The following is a 15,380-nucleotide window of genomic DNA, read 5'->3' on the forward strand; positions in this document are numbered from 1 at the left end:
AAAAAAAAAAATTTAAACAGCATGTACATATCTTAGGGTGCCTTACCTCCACTGCTGTCTTGTAAGTCTGCAGCTTCACAGCCAATGGCTCCCATATGCCCAGTTCCTTCATGTCTACCAAAGTACCTGTCTCACCATTTACACCCCAGGTCTCACAGTTCTCCTGGGTGTGCTTGGCCTGCAATTGAAGCAAGAAGTAAAGGGGAAAATAATCGTTAATAGGAAACATCAGGTAAAAAATGAAGTAAAAAATAATGGACTGGTATGGAAGGGATAGGGAAAAATGGCAATGACAGCAAACAAGTCAAAGACTAAAAGGAGAGAAAGATTTCAAGGAATAAACTATAAAGAGAATTTGGATAGCCAGAGATGAACCTTCCCCTCAGGGCAAACACAGCTTTCCCTGCTCCATCAAGAGAAAAGCTTGGAGAGGAACTCACCCGAAGAGAGGTAAGTAGACGGATGGTGCTAGCCCCACAGTTCTGGATCAGGGTACGAGGGATGACCTCTAGGGCCTGGGCAACAGCCCTGTATGGCCATTGTTCCACACCAGTCATGGCCTTGGATTTTTCTGTCAAGGCATGGGCCACAGCCATCTCGGAGGCCCCACCCCCTGGCACCAGCTGAGGGTCCAGGAGAACATTGCGACACACTTGCATGGCATCCTGCAGGTTGCGTTCTACTTCCTTGGAGAAGCAAACAGACAGTATGAAGCCAAAGCTTGATGACTCATAAAAAAAAATCAGAGGCACCAAAAGGACTTCCTAACTGCCAAAGTTAGTAAACCACCAAGAAGGACAACTAGAAAAGGTACTTGGAACCCCTGCTGAGCAGGGCAGATTACTTATCTGAGAATATGTAACTCATGACTATAATATAGGGTGGCAGGGAGTGGTAACTGCAAAGGGTTTGGGGGTATCACCCAACCATAAAGTTAGGTCTTTATCCATTAAGCTAGATTAGAGCAATAATCTATCTCATCCCTTGCTAGTTATCTGGAAATAAACAGCATGTATCTTGCTAGATAAGAGCCAAAACCTATTCCATCCCTTCCTAGCTGTATCTTTTAGGAGGTTGCATGGTGTTGTACAAACTCTCCCACTTACTAGCTATGTGCCTTTGGGAGTTACTTAGCCTCAACGAGGAAAAAAAAAGGTAATATTTATAACTTCAACATAAAAAATAAGAAAGCAGTTGTTGCCAGGGAGGAGGAAATGAGATATCTTGTTCAAGGGGTACAGAGTCTCAGTTTTGCAAGATGAAAAAGTTCTGGAGATCTCTTGCACAAGAACGTGAACTATACAATTAAACTATACAATTAACATTACTGAACTATACAATTAAAATGATTAAGATGGTAAATTTTATGCTTATTACAATTTTAAAAATTTTAAATTATTTAATTTAAAAAAGGAAGCAGAAAAGGAATTTGTGGCTATAAGTCCAAATTAAATAGCTATAAATGGACCACAGAATTATTTCAGGCCCTTTGGGAAACTCTCAAGAAGTCCAGTGATCTATTCCATCTGGTCATACATCCAAGGCTGACTCACCGAGAGAATCTCTTTGCTAGCCCCCCGGAGGAGAATGGTGCAGGCCTTGGGGTCTTTGCACTCAGTGATGAATGTAAAGTATTCATCTCCAATTTTCTTGATTTCCAAGAGGCCTGCTCCTGTTCCAACATCATCTTCTCTCAGTTCCTCTGGTCGGCTGACTATCCGGGCCCCACAGGCTCTATTGGATGGAAAAGGTGGGGAGAATCAGATGATTTCAGATACTTTACCCATTTCCCTAGTCTCTAAGGTCTGTAGTTAGGGATAAGGGCAAAAGTGGATTGCTGGAAACATCACTTAAGAGGTCTTGCCTGTCCGGTGAAAAAGATTTCCAGAGGGACAGGCACAGCGGCTCACACTTGTAATCCCAGTACTTTGGGAGGCTGGGCAGGAGGACTGCTTGAACCCAGAAATTTGAGACCAGCCTGGGTAACGTAACAAGACTGTCTCTACAAAAAATAAAAAACTAGCTGGGCATAGTGATGCATACCTGTAGCTGCAGCTACTCAGGAGGGTGAGGTGGGGGATCCCTTGAAAACATGATACCAAGGATGCAGTGAGCTGTGACCATGCCATTGCACTCCAGCCTAGATAACAGGGTGGGACCCTATCTAAAACAAAACAAAACAAAACAAAACAAAAAACAACCCAAAAAACAAACAAAAAAAACCACTGAAGCTGTCATTGCAGTTACAGCAGCATTGCAGTTATGCCAGCAGCTGTGAAAACCCTGTGCTTTTTGAGAAATATACCTATTAATCTCATTGATAATGCAGCTTTTATGTAGGTAAGAACAGCATACCTATATATGCTAATATGGTTTGAGAAAACATGAAATCATTATGACACCTCATCAAAAAAGGAAGGTCAAACATCTAAAGCTGGAGAATTTAATGCCAGCAAAGGATGGTTTGATAATTTTAGAAAGAGGTTTGTTTGGCTTTTAAAATGTCAAGATAACAGGAAATAGCTTCTGCTGACCAAGAAACAGCAGATATGTTCCCAGGGGCTTGGTGGCTCATGCCTGTAATCCCAACACTTTGGAAGGCCAAGCAAGGCTGGTGGATCACTTGAGGTCAGGAGTTCGAGACCAGCCTGGTGAAACTTGTCTCTACTAAAAATATAAGAAAAAATTAGCCAGGTGTTGTGGCACACGCCTGTACTCCCAGCTACTTGGGAGGCTGTGGCAGGAGAATCGCTTGAACCTAGGAAGCAGAAGTTGTGGTGAGCGAGATCGCGCCACTGAACTCCAGCCTGGGTGACTGTGAGACTCTATCTCAAAAAAAAAAAAAGAGAAATCATTGAGGAGAAATGGTATCTGCCTAAATACAATTTTAATGTATATGAAAGTGACCTAATCAGGAAGATTATGCCACAAATGACATTTATTAGTAAGAAAGAGAAGGGAGCACCAGGATTTTGTGCAAAGAAGTTAGCCTGTCCCTTGGAGGGTCAAGTTTATGTCTTGTGGTTGTACAACCAGGCCTGGACAATAAGAACACTTTTTCTGGATTGCTTCCATCGATGCTTTGTCCTTTAAGTCAGGAAGTACTTTTCCACAAAGGGACTACTTTTGAAAGTGCTTCTGATATTGGACAATGCCCATGGATACCCAGAGCCACATAAGTTCAACACTGAAGACATTCAAATACTCTAGACCAGTCAGTCAGAGAAAGACCTGTAAGGTTTATTACACATGGTACTTCATGTAAAGAACCGTTGGCTGGGCATGGTGGCTCATGCCTGTAATCCCAGCACTTTGGGAGGCTCAGGTGGGCAGATAACGAGGTCAAGAGATCGAGACCATCCTGGCCAACGTGGTGAAAACCCATCTCTACTAAAAATACAAAAATTAGCCGGGCATGGTGGTGTGCACCTGTCGTCTCAGCTACTCCAGAGGCTGAGGCAGGAGAATTGCTTGAACCCAGGAGGCAGAGGTTACAGTGAGCCAAGATCACACCACTGCACTCCAGCCTGGTGACAGAACAAGACTCTGTCTCAAAAAAATAAAAAATAAAGTCAACATTATGAAAGACAGCCCCAACAAAGAGAATATGATGAAAATATGAAAGGATTACACTACTGAAGATACCAGTTGTTATAGAAAAAGCCTTATGAAAGCCATCAAGCCCAAAACAGAAGATTTCTGCAGGAGGAAACTGTGTCCAGATGTTGTACATGACTTTGTAGGATTTATGACAGAGCCAATCAAGGAAATCATGAAAGAGACTGGATGTGGCTAAAAAAAATTGGTGTGGTGGTGGTGAAGGGTTTCAAGATATGAATCTTGGAGAAATTAAAGAGTTAACAGACAATACACCGGAGGAATTAACAGTAGATGACAAGCCAGGTGCGGTGGCTCACACCTATAATCCCAGCACTTTGGGAGGCTGAGGCGGGCAGATCACCTGACATCGGGAGTTCGAGACCAGCCTGACCAACATGGAGAAACCCCGTTTCTACTAAAAATACAAAATTAGCTGGGCATGGTGGCTCATGCCTGTAATCCCAGCTACTCGGGAGGTTGAGGCAGGAGAATCGTTTGAATCTGGGAGGCAAGAGGTTGTGGTGAGCTAAGATTGTGCCATTGCACTCCAGCGTGGGCGACAGAGCGAAACTCCGTCTCAAAAACAAAAACAACCAAACAGAAGAAGACTTGATGGACACGACTGTTTCCAAACCAGTGCCAGACGATGAGGAAGAGGACGTAGAAGAAGCAGTGCCAGAAAACAAACTGACATTAGACAATCTGGCAGAAGGCTTCTGATTATTCAAGACTGCTTTTGACTTCTTTTACAATATGGACCCTTCTATGATAGAGGCACTGAAACTGAAACAATGGAAGAGCAACCGGTACTATACAGAAATATTTTTAGAGAAATGAAAAAGCAAAAGTCAGACAAATTACGATGTATTTTCATGGAGCTACACCGAGTGTGCCTCCTGCCCATCCTGCCTCCCCTTCCACCACTCTTCTGCCTCTGACACCCAAGACAGAAAGACCAGCCCCTATTCTTCCTCCACAGCCTATTCAACATGAAGATGATGATGACCTTTATGATGATCTACTTCCACTTAAGGCATAGTAAATGTGTTATCGCTTCCTTATGATTTTCTTTTTTTGGAGACGGTGTTTCACTCTTGTCACCCAGGCTGGAGTGCAATGGCACCATCTTGGCTCACTGCAACCTCCGCCTCCTTAGTTCAAGCAATTCTCCTGCCTCAGCCTCCTGAGTAGCTGGGATTACAGGCATGCACCGCCACACTCAGCTAATTTTTGTATTATTATTAGAGATGGGGTTTCACCATGTTGGTCAGGTTGGTCTCGGACTCCTGACCTCAGGTGATCCACCTGCCTTGGCCTCCCGAAGTGCTGGGATTACAGGCATGAGCCTGTAATAAAAAAATAACATTTTATTTTCTCTAGCTTACTTTATTGAAGCGAATACAGTATATAACACATATGATGTACAAAATATGTGAGTTAATTGTGTTATTGGTAACGGTTCAGGTCAACAGTCAGCTATGAGGAGTGGGAGAGTTAAAAAATTATACATGGATTTTCAACTCCTTAGGGGCTGATTCCTCTAACCCCCAAATTGTTCAAGGGTCAACTGTACACCTAAGGCGACTAGTCATCACTACTATAACCAGATATGGTTGAATTAAAAATATACTATGTGGTTACTAAAATTTGGACAAATTAGTTCTCATGCATATCTAACATGTACATATTTCAAACTAGAGAATTAGAATGTGCAAAAAAGAAAGAAAAAATTAACATGTCTATAATATATAATGGTAATTTCTAGATATAACCCATCCTGTACAGCCCAGTTGAGTCTCCAGGCCAATAATAGGACTGTACCAAAGATGCAAATGTCAAGCAAGGAGGAAGGCGAATAAGCATGTAAGTATAGTCGGCCCTCTATATCCGCAGGTCCCGCATCCAGATTCCACCAACCAAGCATCGATAATATGGCAGGGGGGTGGGGTGGGGGGACGGACAATAATACAACAGCAAAAATAATATAAATTTTAAAGACAATACAGTATAGCAACTATTTATATAGTATTTACATTATATTAGGCATTATAAGCAATCTAAAGGTGATTTAAAGTGTAAAGTCTAAAGGTGATTTAAAGATTTGCGTATAGGTTATACACAAATACCATGCCATTTTATATAAGGATTAAGCATCCACAAACTTTAGTATTCAAGGGGGGATTCCAGAACCAACGCCCCGTGGATATCAAGGGATGACTGCATACGTCTGACCCAAGTTTAATGAATATAGGACTAATTGCTTATTTGTCACTCCCTCCAACTCATGGGCATGTGAAGTCAACTCTGTGTATCCATGTTAATACCCTTTGGGGTATAAAGGTATAAAATATGATTTGGATCTGTGATATATTATGTTGGGGTACATTTGTCAGCTTTTTAATAAATTAGTATTAAAAACGAATGAACTTTGCTGGGCATGGTGGTGCATGCCAATAGTTCCAGGTACTGGGAAGGCTGATAACAGGATGACTGCTTGAGTCCAGGAGTTTGAGACAGGCCTAGCTAATACAGCAAGACCTCGTCTATTAAAAAGAATGGTCTCTGAGCACAGACATCAGTGCAAAAGCAGTGAACGCAATCTAGAGTTGCATAAACAGCAGCTAAGGATGTAGTTGAGGAAACTGATGGTTCTGCTATAATCCAGGCCACTTAAAACAGGCTATTCTGGAAATGTTCATTCAAAAATCATCATAATGACATTAAAAAAAACCTCTTTGATAGGCAGTTATTTAGAAATGTAATGGACACCCACCAAGGTAGCAATTACAGATGTCTAAGCACAAGCTGCTCACTAATGGTTAGGGGCAGCACAGATGAGACTCATGCAGTAAACAACCGTTGGACTAGAGGACTTCTGAAGAGGACAGGCAGCTAAGCCAAGGTTATTTCCACCTGTTACTGTATCCTTTATTAAACCTTTTCAGGTAATGATGACTATGTTATACAATTACAAAAAGGAAACACACGGGAAGAAAAGTCTTATTTTTACCTGGCCTACTCACCTAGCGATGCGATTATTGTCTGTCTTCCGGACTCTGCGGATGGCTGTGATATTGGCCCGCATGAGGTAGTGCTGAGCTAAATCTACAAATCCAAGAGTACAGATGTCAAACTGGGTTCTGAACTGGTTTTATAATCAAAGTACTCTAACCATCACGCTATTACGCCTCTGCCAAACATGAGGGGAAAAAACAAATCACCCACCCTCATCTACCTCAAAGGTAGGCTGGAAAAATTAACAAGTCCCACCTGAGATGCCCTTTTCGGTGATGACCACATCGGGTTTCAGTTGGATAATGTCCTCACAGAGCTGCTGGATGTACTCTTCTTCCATTTGGAGAATTCGGGTAAAGTCTTCCTCTCGTGTAATCTCAATGTCAGTCTGTGTGGTAAAGGAAAGACACGATTTTAAAATCCCTGGACTGGTGAAGCTCTAAGGGTCCTACTATACTCCCTCCACCCATGTCTCCCACGTATCTCAGACTCAGAATTATGTTAAAGCCATGACCTCAATACCTCTGTAAGCCAATGTAGCTCTAGTTATATCATTATAAAACAACCAGAACTGAAAGTCACACAGCAATTAGTGTTAAGTCTGGCCTTTCTAAGGTCTCTGACCACCCAGTCGAATCCTACATCTGTCCTGGCAATGTGCATGAAAATTCCAGGCCTTAATTCTTCCCACTAACTGATTCTTGTTCTTTCCAAATGTGATGGAGCCTTGTGAGCCTCCTGCACCCTAGATTTTTTTTTTTTTTTGAGACAGGTCTTACTGTTGCTCAGGCTGGAGTTCAGTGGTGTGATAACAGCTCCCTGCACCCTTGACCTTCTGGGTTCAAGCAATCCTCTTGCTTCAGCCTTCTTAGTGGTGGGGACTACAGGCATGTGCCACCACGCCCAGTTAATTTTTTTAAATAAAGACGGTATTCGCCATGTTGCCTAGGCTGGTCTTGAACTCTTGGGCTCAAGCCATCCACCCACCTTAGCCTCCCAAAGTGCTAGGATTGTAAGTGTGAGCCACTGCATCCAGCTGAAATTCTCCTTTAGCACTTCAAAGCTGAATTAACTCCTACCTTATGTTCCCCTGGTACATTAGGAAAGGTCGCATGATAGTATAAAACAAGCCAAACACGACCAGGTTCAAATCTTGATTTTGGCCAATACCAGCTGTATTCCTTGAGCAATTAACCTAACTTGTCTGAGCTTCAGATCCCTCTTCTGTAAAATGGAATCAATACCAACTAAAGGACTGTTCTAAGAGTCAGTGTACACTATGCACCCAGAAGGCATGCAGTAAACATACCTTTTATTTCTGTTGTTCATATTTGTAGTCAGATTCTTGCATCTACTTTAAGGAACAAGGCCAAGAACCTTACCTGGCTTTCTCCTTTCTTGTATTCCAGAGAAGAATCCAAAAGCACAATGCGAGGGTTCTTGATATAGCGCCGCATGCGTGGATGGGTCACATCCTTGTTAATCATGACTCCACGCAAGACACAGGAGTCTTCAATGATGCCCCCAGGTATCTGAACAAAAGACAACTGCACTTTATAATCCACAATCAAGAGACAATTTCTTAATTTCCTTCCTAGATGTTCATCTTTCCCAAATAGCCACTGTTTCAGGTTTCTAAAGTTCCTTTCTTTGATGAAGTTCAAAAATATGGTTGGAATCACGTTTTTTCCCCACTAGGAAATACACCAATTTTAGACCATGACACTCAACTTGAAGGTCAGCTGAGACCCACAGAAATTCAATGACTTGACAAAAGACTTAGAGGGGCTTATGAGTCAGGCACAATGGCTCACACCTAAAATCCCAGCTACTCAAGAGGCTCAGGCAGGAGGATCCCTCGAGGCTGGGAGTTTGAGACCAGCCTGGGCAACACATGGAGACCCAATTGCTATTTAAATAAATAAGGGCTTAGGTCTCTCCAATTAAAAAAAAAAAAAAAAAGAAAAGGCTGCCAGAGAATTTTAGGCTTGGGGCTCCATCTACTGGCCACAAGCTATACTACTAAACTTTTTGATCTTAATGAAACTTGGTAGAGGAGAGAAAGCTTTCTGGGGCATACCATTATAATAGTACTATATAATAGAGCCCTTGTTAAGCTTATATCCTGATCAAATGACTGATGTATGCAAATACACAAACATGGAGACACCAATAAGCCTGTCCCTTGTCCTTATAAACCTTGTGTAGGGATAGCAGTGAAGGTAACAACAAAATTATTTCAGGATGGTAGCCTCTTTAGGTTTTTGTTTCCAGGCAGCAAGTATAGTTCTTTCCCGTTTTTTTTTGTTTTGTTTTGTTTTTTTTTTGAGATGGAGTCTTGCTGTGTTGCCCAGGCTACAGTGCAGTGGCGCAATCTCAGCTCACTGCAAGCTCCGCCTCCCAGGTTCACGCCATTCTCCTGCCTCAGCCTCCAGAGTAGCTGGGACTACAGGCTCCCACTACCACGTCTGGCTGATTTTTTGTATTTTTTTTTTTTTTTAGTAGAGACGGGGTTTCACTGTGTTAGCCAGGATGGTCTCGATCTCCTAACTGCATGATCCACCCACCTCAGTCTCCCAAAGTGCTGGGATTACAGGCGTGAGCCACCGCACCCGGCCAATTCTTCCCAGTTCTAATTAAAGGTACCTTGTTCTGGCCAGGTGCAGTGGCTCACCCTGTAATCCCAGCACTTTGAGAGGCCAACGTGGTCGGATCACCTCAGGTCAGGAGTTCAAGACCATCCTGGCTAACACAGTGAAACCCCGTCTCTGCTTAAAACACAGAAAGAAATTAGCCGGGTGTGGTGGCGGGCATCCGTAATCCCAGCTATTTTAAAGGCTGAGGCAGGAGAATCACTTGAACCCGGGAGGTGGAGGCTACAGTGAGCTGAGATTGCGCCACTGCATTCTAGCCTCTGGGCGACAGAGCAAGACTCCGTATCAAACAAACAAACATACCTAGCCCTGATTTAAAACTATTTCATTCAAGTAGGGTGCGATGGCTTATGCCTGTAATCCCAGCACTTTGGGAGCCTGAGGTGGGAGGATCACCTGAGGCCAGGAGTTCAAGACCAGCCTGGGCAACATGAGACCCTCATCTCCACAAAAAGAAAAAAAAAAAAAATAGCTGGGCACAGTGGCATGTGCCTGTAGTCCTAGAAAATCAGTGGATTTGCTTGAGGCCAGGAGTTTGAGGCTGCAGTGGGCTATGACTGTGCCACTGTACTCCAGCCTGGGCAATAGGGTGAGACTCTGTCTCAAAAACAAAACAAAACAACACTAAAAACAAACTATTTCCTCACAAGTGAGATGACTCATGCTAAGATATAATTTGACCCAATGTATACACTGTGAAAGTTTACCTTTTCCACTTTTGCATATTTTTTTATGTCAATCTCTTTCCGACCATTCTCCTCAAACTGTACCGTCTTGACAGCGTCCAGGGCAATGTTGCAAGCCAAAGATGACCATCGACTGATGGCTTTGGTAGTAATGGAGCTGTTGATGATGTTCAGCATCATATCACTGTCATTGATGTCGACTGGGATACTAGGGAAAAGAAAACCAGACGATATGTGAAGAAGGCATGTTAGATATGTAGAGATGTGCCTCATCTATACCTCAGTGACTATAATAATGGACCAAGAGGCAGAACACAGGGACTTGTTCTTTTGGAGGAAACAAAAAGGACATTAGGAGGTAACCTTTGTCCATTCCTCTGCCTTTCAGCAAGATTACAACTCATCTGTAGAAGGTGCCTTAATTCCCTGAGCAACCCTTTACACTTACATACAAAGATTATAGTAAAATAATTTGTTCCTTATCTTCTGCTTCAACCAAGTAAACTTTTCAACTTTTACAACTCAGATCAAGACACTTTTTTTCTATGAAACTCTATCCTGTAACTAGCCAACTTTAAGAGTTTCATCAATCATTCATTTTGAACAGCAAATTTTATTTTTTAACTCATGGTATGCCACAGTGGTCAAAGATGACCACCAACTGGTCATCTTTGTGTTTTTATGTTACTGTAAACACATTTTATGTATTTTCCATTTTTATATTAATTTCAGTCTCTCCTCACAAGATACTTTCACATAATGCTAAAATCTCTTTTTTGGCCGTGCATGGTGGCTCACACTTGTAATCTCAGCACTCTGGGAGGCCAAGGCAGGCAGATCACTTGAGGTCAGGAATTCGAGACCAGACTGGCCAATATGGTGAAACCCCAGCTCTATTAAAAATACAAAAATTAGCCAGAAGTGGTGGCCTGTGCCTGTTGTCCCAGTTACTCTGGAGGCAGAGGTTACAGTGACCTGAGATCGTGTCACTGCACTACAGCCTGGGCGACAGAGATTCCGTCTCAAAAAACAAAAAAAACAAAAAACAAAAAACAAAAAAACAAAATAAACCAAATTTCTCTTTTAACAGTGAAAGGCACATAATATACCAATTATTAAATGGGTTGAATTATGGACTTTTGGGAAGAAGCAATGACTCCAAAAGTAGTATCTAAGATAAAGGGGGCTGGGTGCCATGCTTCACACCTATAATCCCAACACTTTGGAAGACTGAGGAGAGCTTGAGGCCAGGAGTTCAAAATCAACCTGGGCAACATAGTAAACCTTATCTCTATGAAAAATAAAAAAAATTAGCAGGGCATGGTGGACACATCTGTAGTCCTAGCTACTTGGGAGGCTGGGGCAGGACTGTTTAAGGCCAGGAGCCGGAGGCTGCAGTAAGCTGTGATTGCACCACTGCACTCCAGCTTAGGCAACAGAGTGAGACCATATCTCTAAAAAATAAATTTTTGGGGAGGCCGAGGTGGGTGGATCACCTGACGTCAGGAGTTTGAGACCAGACTGATGAATATGGTGAAACCCCATCTCTACTAAAAATACCAAAATTAGCTACGTATGGTGGTATGCGCCTGTAGTCCCAGCTACTTGGGAGGCTGAGACAGGAGAACTGCTTGAACCCAGGAGGCAGAGGTTGCAGTGAGCCAACATCATGCCACTGCACTCCAGCCTGGGCAACAGAGCAAAACCTCCCACTCCCCCCCAAAAAATGTTTTTACATAAGACTACAGTGTTCTAGGTAGGCAGTTATTACTTGATTAAAAATATATATATATATTTTGGGCCAGGCACGGTGGCTCATGCCTGTAATCCCAGCACTTTGGGAGGCCAAGGCAGGCAGTGGGCGGATCACCTGAGGTCAGGAGTTTGAGACCAGCCTGACCAACTTGGAGAAAAACCCCATCTCTACTAAAATTACAACACTAGCCAGGCCTAGTGGCACATGCCTATAATCCCAGCTACTCAAGAGGCTGAGGCAGGAAAATTGCTTGAAGCCAGACGGCAAAAGTTGAGGTGAGCCGAGATCCAGCCACTGCATTCCGGCCTGGGCAACAAGAGTGAAACTCCATCTCAAAAAAAAAAAAAAGCTTTCTAAGGGTGCAGCTCCACACAATAAAATCTCTAGGTACCTCTACATTCTCACAGAGTTTACTGCATAAAAATAATTAAACACTTCATTCCTTAAGTGTGCCAGACAAAGATACTAGTGTACAACTTGTTTAAGAGCAGGCAGTATATGGCTGGGCGCGGTGGCTCACGCCTGTAATCCCAGCACTTTGGGAGGTCAAGACAGGTGGATCACCTGAGGTCGGGAGTTCGAGACCAGCCTGACCAGCATGGAGAAACCCCGTCTCTACCAGAAATACAAAATTAGCTGGACGTGGAGGCGCATGCCTGTAATCCCAGCTACTTAAGAGGCTGAGACAGGAGAATCGCTTGAACCCGGGAGGCGGAAGTTGCGGTGAGCCGAGATCGCGCCATTGCACTCCAGACTAGGTAACAAGAGCAAAAACTCCATCTTAGGGGAAAAAAAAAAAAAAAAAAGAGCAGACAGTATAATATAAACCTCACCAAATTACTAAATACTTATGCATCTAGTGACTCAACCATATGAGTAGAACATTTAAATAAAGAAAAGAAAAAAAAAAAAACTATTTCCAGTCAGGCATGGAAAAAAGAATACATTATAGATTTTTATTTTTTTTTTGAGACAGAGTTTTGCTGTTTGCCCAGGCTGGAGTGCAATGGCGTGATCTTGGCTCACCACAATCTCCGCCTCCCGGGTTCAAGTGATTCTCCTGCTTCAGCCTCCTGAGTAGCTGGGATTACAGGCGCATGCAACCATGCCTGGCTAATTTTTGCATTTTTAGAAATGAGGTTTCACCATGTTGGCCAGGCTGGTCTCGAAATCCTGACCTCAGGTGATCCACGCACCTTGGTCTCCCAAAGTGCTAAGATTACAGGCGTGAGCCACCACGCCCAGTCCAGGTCTTACTTTTTATTTTCTTGAGACAGTCTCACTCTGTCGCCTGGGCTGGAGTGCAGTGGCACAATCTCAGCTCACTGCAACCTCCTGGGTCCAAGCAATTCTCCTGCCTTAGCCTCCTGAGTAGCTGGGATTACAGGCGCCTGCCACTACGTCCAGCTAATTTTCTCTACTTTTAGTAGAGACGAAGTTTCACCATGTTGGCCAGGTTGGTCTCTAACTCCTGACCTCGTGATCCGCCCACCTTGGCCAAAGTGCTGGGATTACAGACAGGCACGAGCCACCGGGCCCTGCCAAGTTTTACTTTTTAAACAAAAACGTTTATTCAAGACCTGCTCTACATGACTCCACACGACGTTAAAGCTTAACTAAAATTCCCTGAAGCTAGAGGTAATACATGCTTTTTTTTTTCTTCTGAGACGGAGTTTCACTCTTATTGCCTAGGCTGGAGTGCAATGGAGAGATCTGGGCTCACTGCAACCTCCGCCTCCTGGGTTCAAGCAATTTTCCTGCCTCATCCTCCCGAATAGCTGGGATTACAGGTGTGCGCCACCCATACCTGGTTAATTTTTTTTTTTTTTTTTGAGACAGAGTCTTGCTCTGTTACCAGGCTGGAGTACAATGGGGCTCTCTCAGCTCACTGCAACCTCTGACTCCTGGGTTCTGGAGATTCTCCTGCCTCAGCCTCCCGAGTAGCTGGGACTACAGACATGCGCCACCATGCCCAACTAATTTTTTGTATTTTTAGTACAGATAAGGTTTCACTATGTTGGTCAGGAAGGTTTCGATCTCCTGACCTCATGATCTGCCCACGTAGGCCTCCCAAAGTGCTGGGATGACAGGCATGAGCCACCAAGTCTGGCCAGGCCTCTCATATTTGATACTACCTATTTCTTGCCCCCAAGATACCTGATTTTCTTTAGGGTGCTGATCATATCATCCAATGCCTTGCGGTAAGCACTGATCACCACTGTTGGGTGCATCTGCTGCTCCAGGAAGTGCTCAGCTACAGATAGCATTTCCCCTGCTGAAAAAGATATAAGCACCATAGTAATATTTAAAAGTATCTGGATATCAAGGCAAGTAACTTCACTATTCTTCCAAAAAATACTCTCCTAAATCAGACTCTCCCAAAAGATATGACATTTGGCCATTCATACTATTCCAAATTTTACACTTTGTGTAAGACAGGGCAATTCATACAGAAAACATCCTTGCTGTCCATTTTTTAAAAGACCAGGCTGGGCATGGTGGCTTATACCTGTAATCCCAGAAATTCAAGATCAGCCTGGGCAACATAGTGAGACCCTGTCTTTACAAAAAAAATTAAAATTTAGCTTAGTGTGGTTGTACGAGCCTGCGGTCCCACCTACTCAGGAGGCTGAAGTTAAGAGAACCACTTGAGCTTGGGAGGTTGACAGTGTAATGAGCCTTGACTGCACCACTGCACCAAATAAAATGATGAAAGAATGATTCCAGGGCTTACTTACTCTCTTGATCTTTTTGGTTTTTTTTTGAGGAGTCTCGCTCTGTCACCCTGGCCGGAGTGCGGTGGCTCAGTCTCTGCACACTGCAACCTCTGCCTCCCAGGTTCAAGTGATTTTCCTGCCTTAGCCTCCCAAGTAGCTGGGATTACAGGCATGCACCACCACACCCAGCTAACTTTTGTACTTTTAGTAGAGATGGGTTTTACTATGTTGGTTGGCCAGGCTGGTCTCGAACCAGGTGATCTGTGTGCCTCGGTCTCCCAAAGTGCTGGGATTACAGGCGTGAGCTACTGCACCTGGCCTTCTCTTGATCTTTCTAAAAAAAAATTTCCCTAAAGGCAATAAAATAAAGAAAAATGCAAAAAAGAAAAACTGACTTGTTTATTAGTACCTTAATACCTTAGGATCTAGTCAAACTGCTGGAACTAAAAACAAAACACACAAAAACTTACATTTGAAAGAATATTCAGGGATGGATGCGGTGGCTCACACCTGTAATCCCAGCACTTTGGGAGGCTAGGGTGAGTGGATCACTTGAGCCCTGAAGTTTTTAGACCAGCCTGAGCAACATAGCAAAACCCTGTCTCTACAAAAAAAATTCAATTAGCCAGGTATGGTGGCATGTGCCTGTAGCTACTTGGGAAGCTGGGTTGGGAAGCTCATTGAGCCTAGAAGGTCAAGGCTGCAGTGAGCCGTGATCACACTACTGCACTCCAGCCTGGGCAATAGAGCAAGATTCTGTTTCAAAAAAAGAAAAAGTTAGAATTTAAAAACGTGCACAATTAAGGCTGGGTGTGGTGGCTGACGTCTGTAATCCTAGCACTTTGGAAGGCCAAGGCAGATGGATTACCTGAGGTCAGGAGTTTGTGACCAGCCTGGCCAACATGGTGAAACCCTGTCTCTACTAAAAATACAAAAATTAGCCGGGCATGAT

General features: G+C 43.5%; 1 protein-coding gene across 3 annotated transcripts in view; it reads right to left on the reverse strand.

Annotated features, from left to right (window-relative positions):
- CCT3 (chaperonin containing TCP1, subunit 3 (gamma)) overlaps positions 1-15,380 on the reverse strand; it is a 32,094-nt gene that overhangs the window by 1,636 nt on the left and 15,078 nt on the right. For all 3 annotated transcript variants that reach the window (XM_011992774.1, XM_011992775.1, XM_011992776.1), the window contains 8 exons: positions 13,869-13,986; positions 9,977-10,163; positions 7,998-8,147; positions 6,871-7,003; positions 6,624-6,705; positions 1,554-1,734; positions 441-686; positions 47-178 (listed from right to left, as the gene is read on the reverse strand). In XM_011992774.1, the coding sequence (XP_011848164.1) occupies positions 47-178; positions 441-686; positions 1,554-1,734; positions 6,624-6,705; positions 6,871-7,003; positions 7,998-8,147; positions 9,977-10,163; positions 13,869-13,986 (1,229 nt within the window). The remainder of the gene's footprint in view (positions 1-46; positions 179-440; positions 687-1,553; positions 1,735-6,623; positions 6,706-6,870; positions 7,004-7,997; positions 8,148-9,976; positions 10,164-13,868; positions 13,987-15,380) is intronic.

Source organism: Mandrillus leucophaeus, unplaced genomic scaffold (assembly GCF_000951045.1).
Source record: "Mandrillus leucophaeus isolate KB7577 unplaced genomic scaffold, Mleu.le_1.0 Scaffold418, whole genome shotgun sequence".
Lineage (NCBI taxonomy): Eukaryota > Metazoa > Chordata > Mammalia > Primates > Cercopithecidae > Mandrillus > Mandrillus leucophaeus.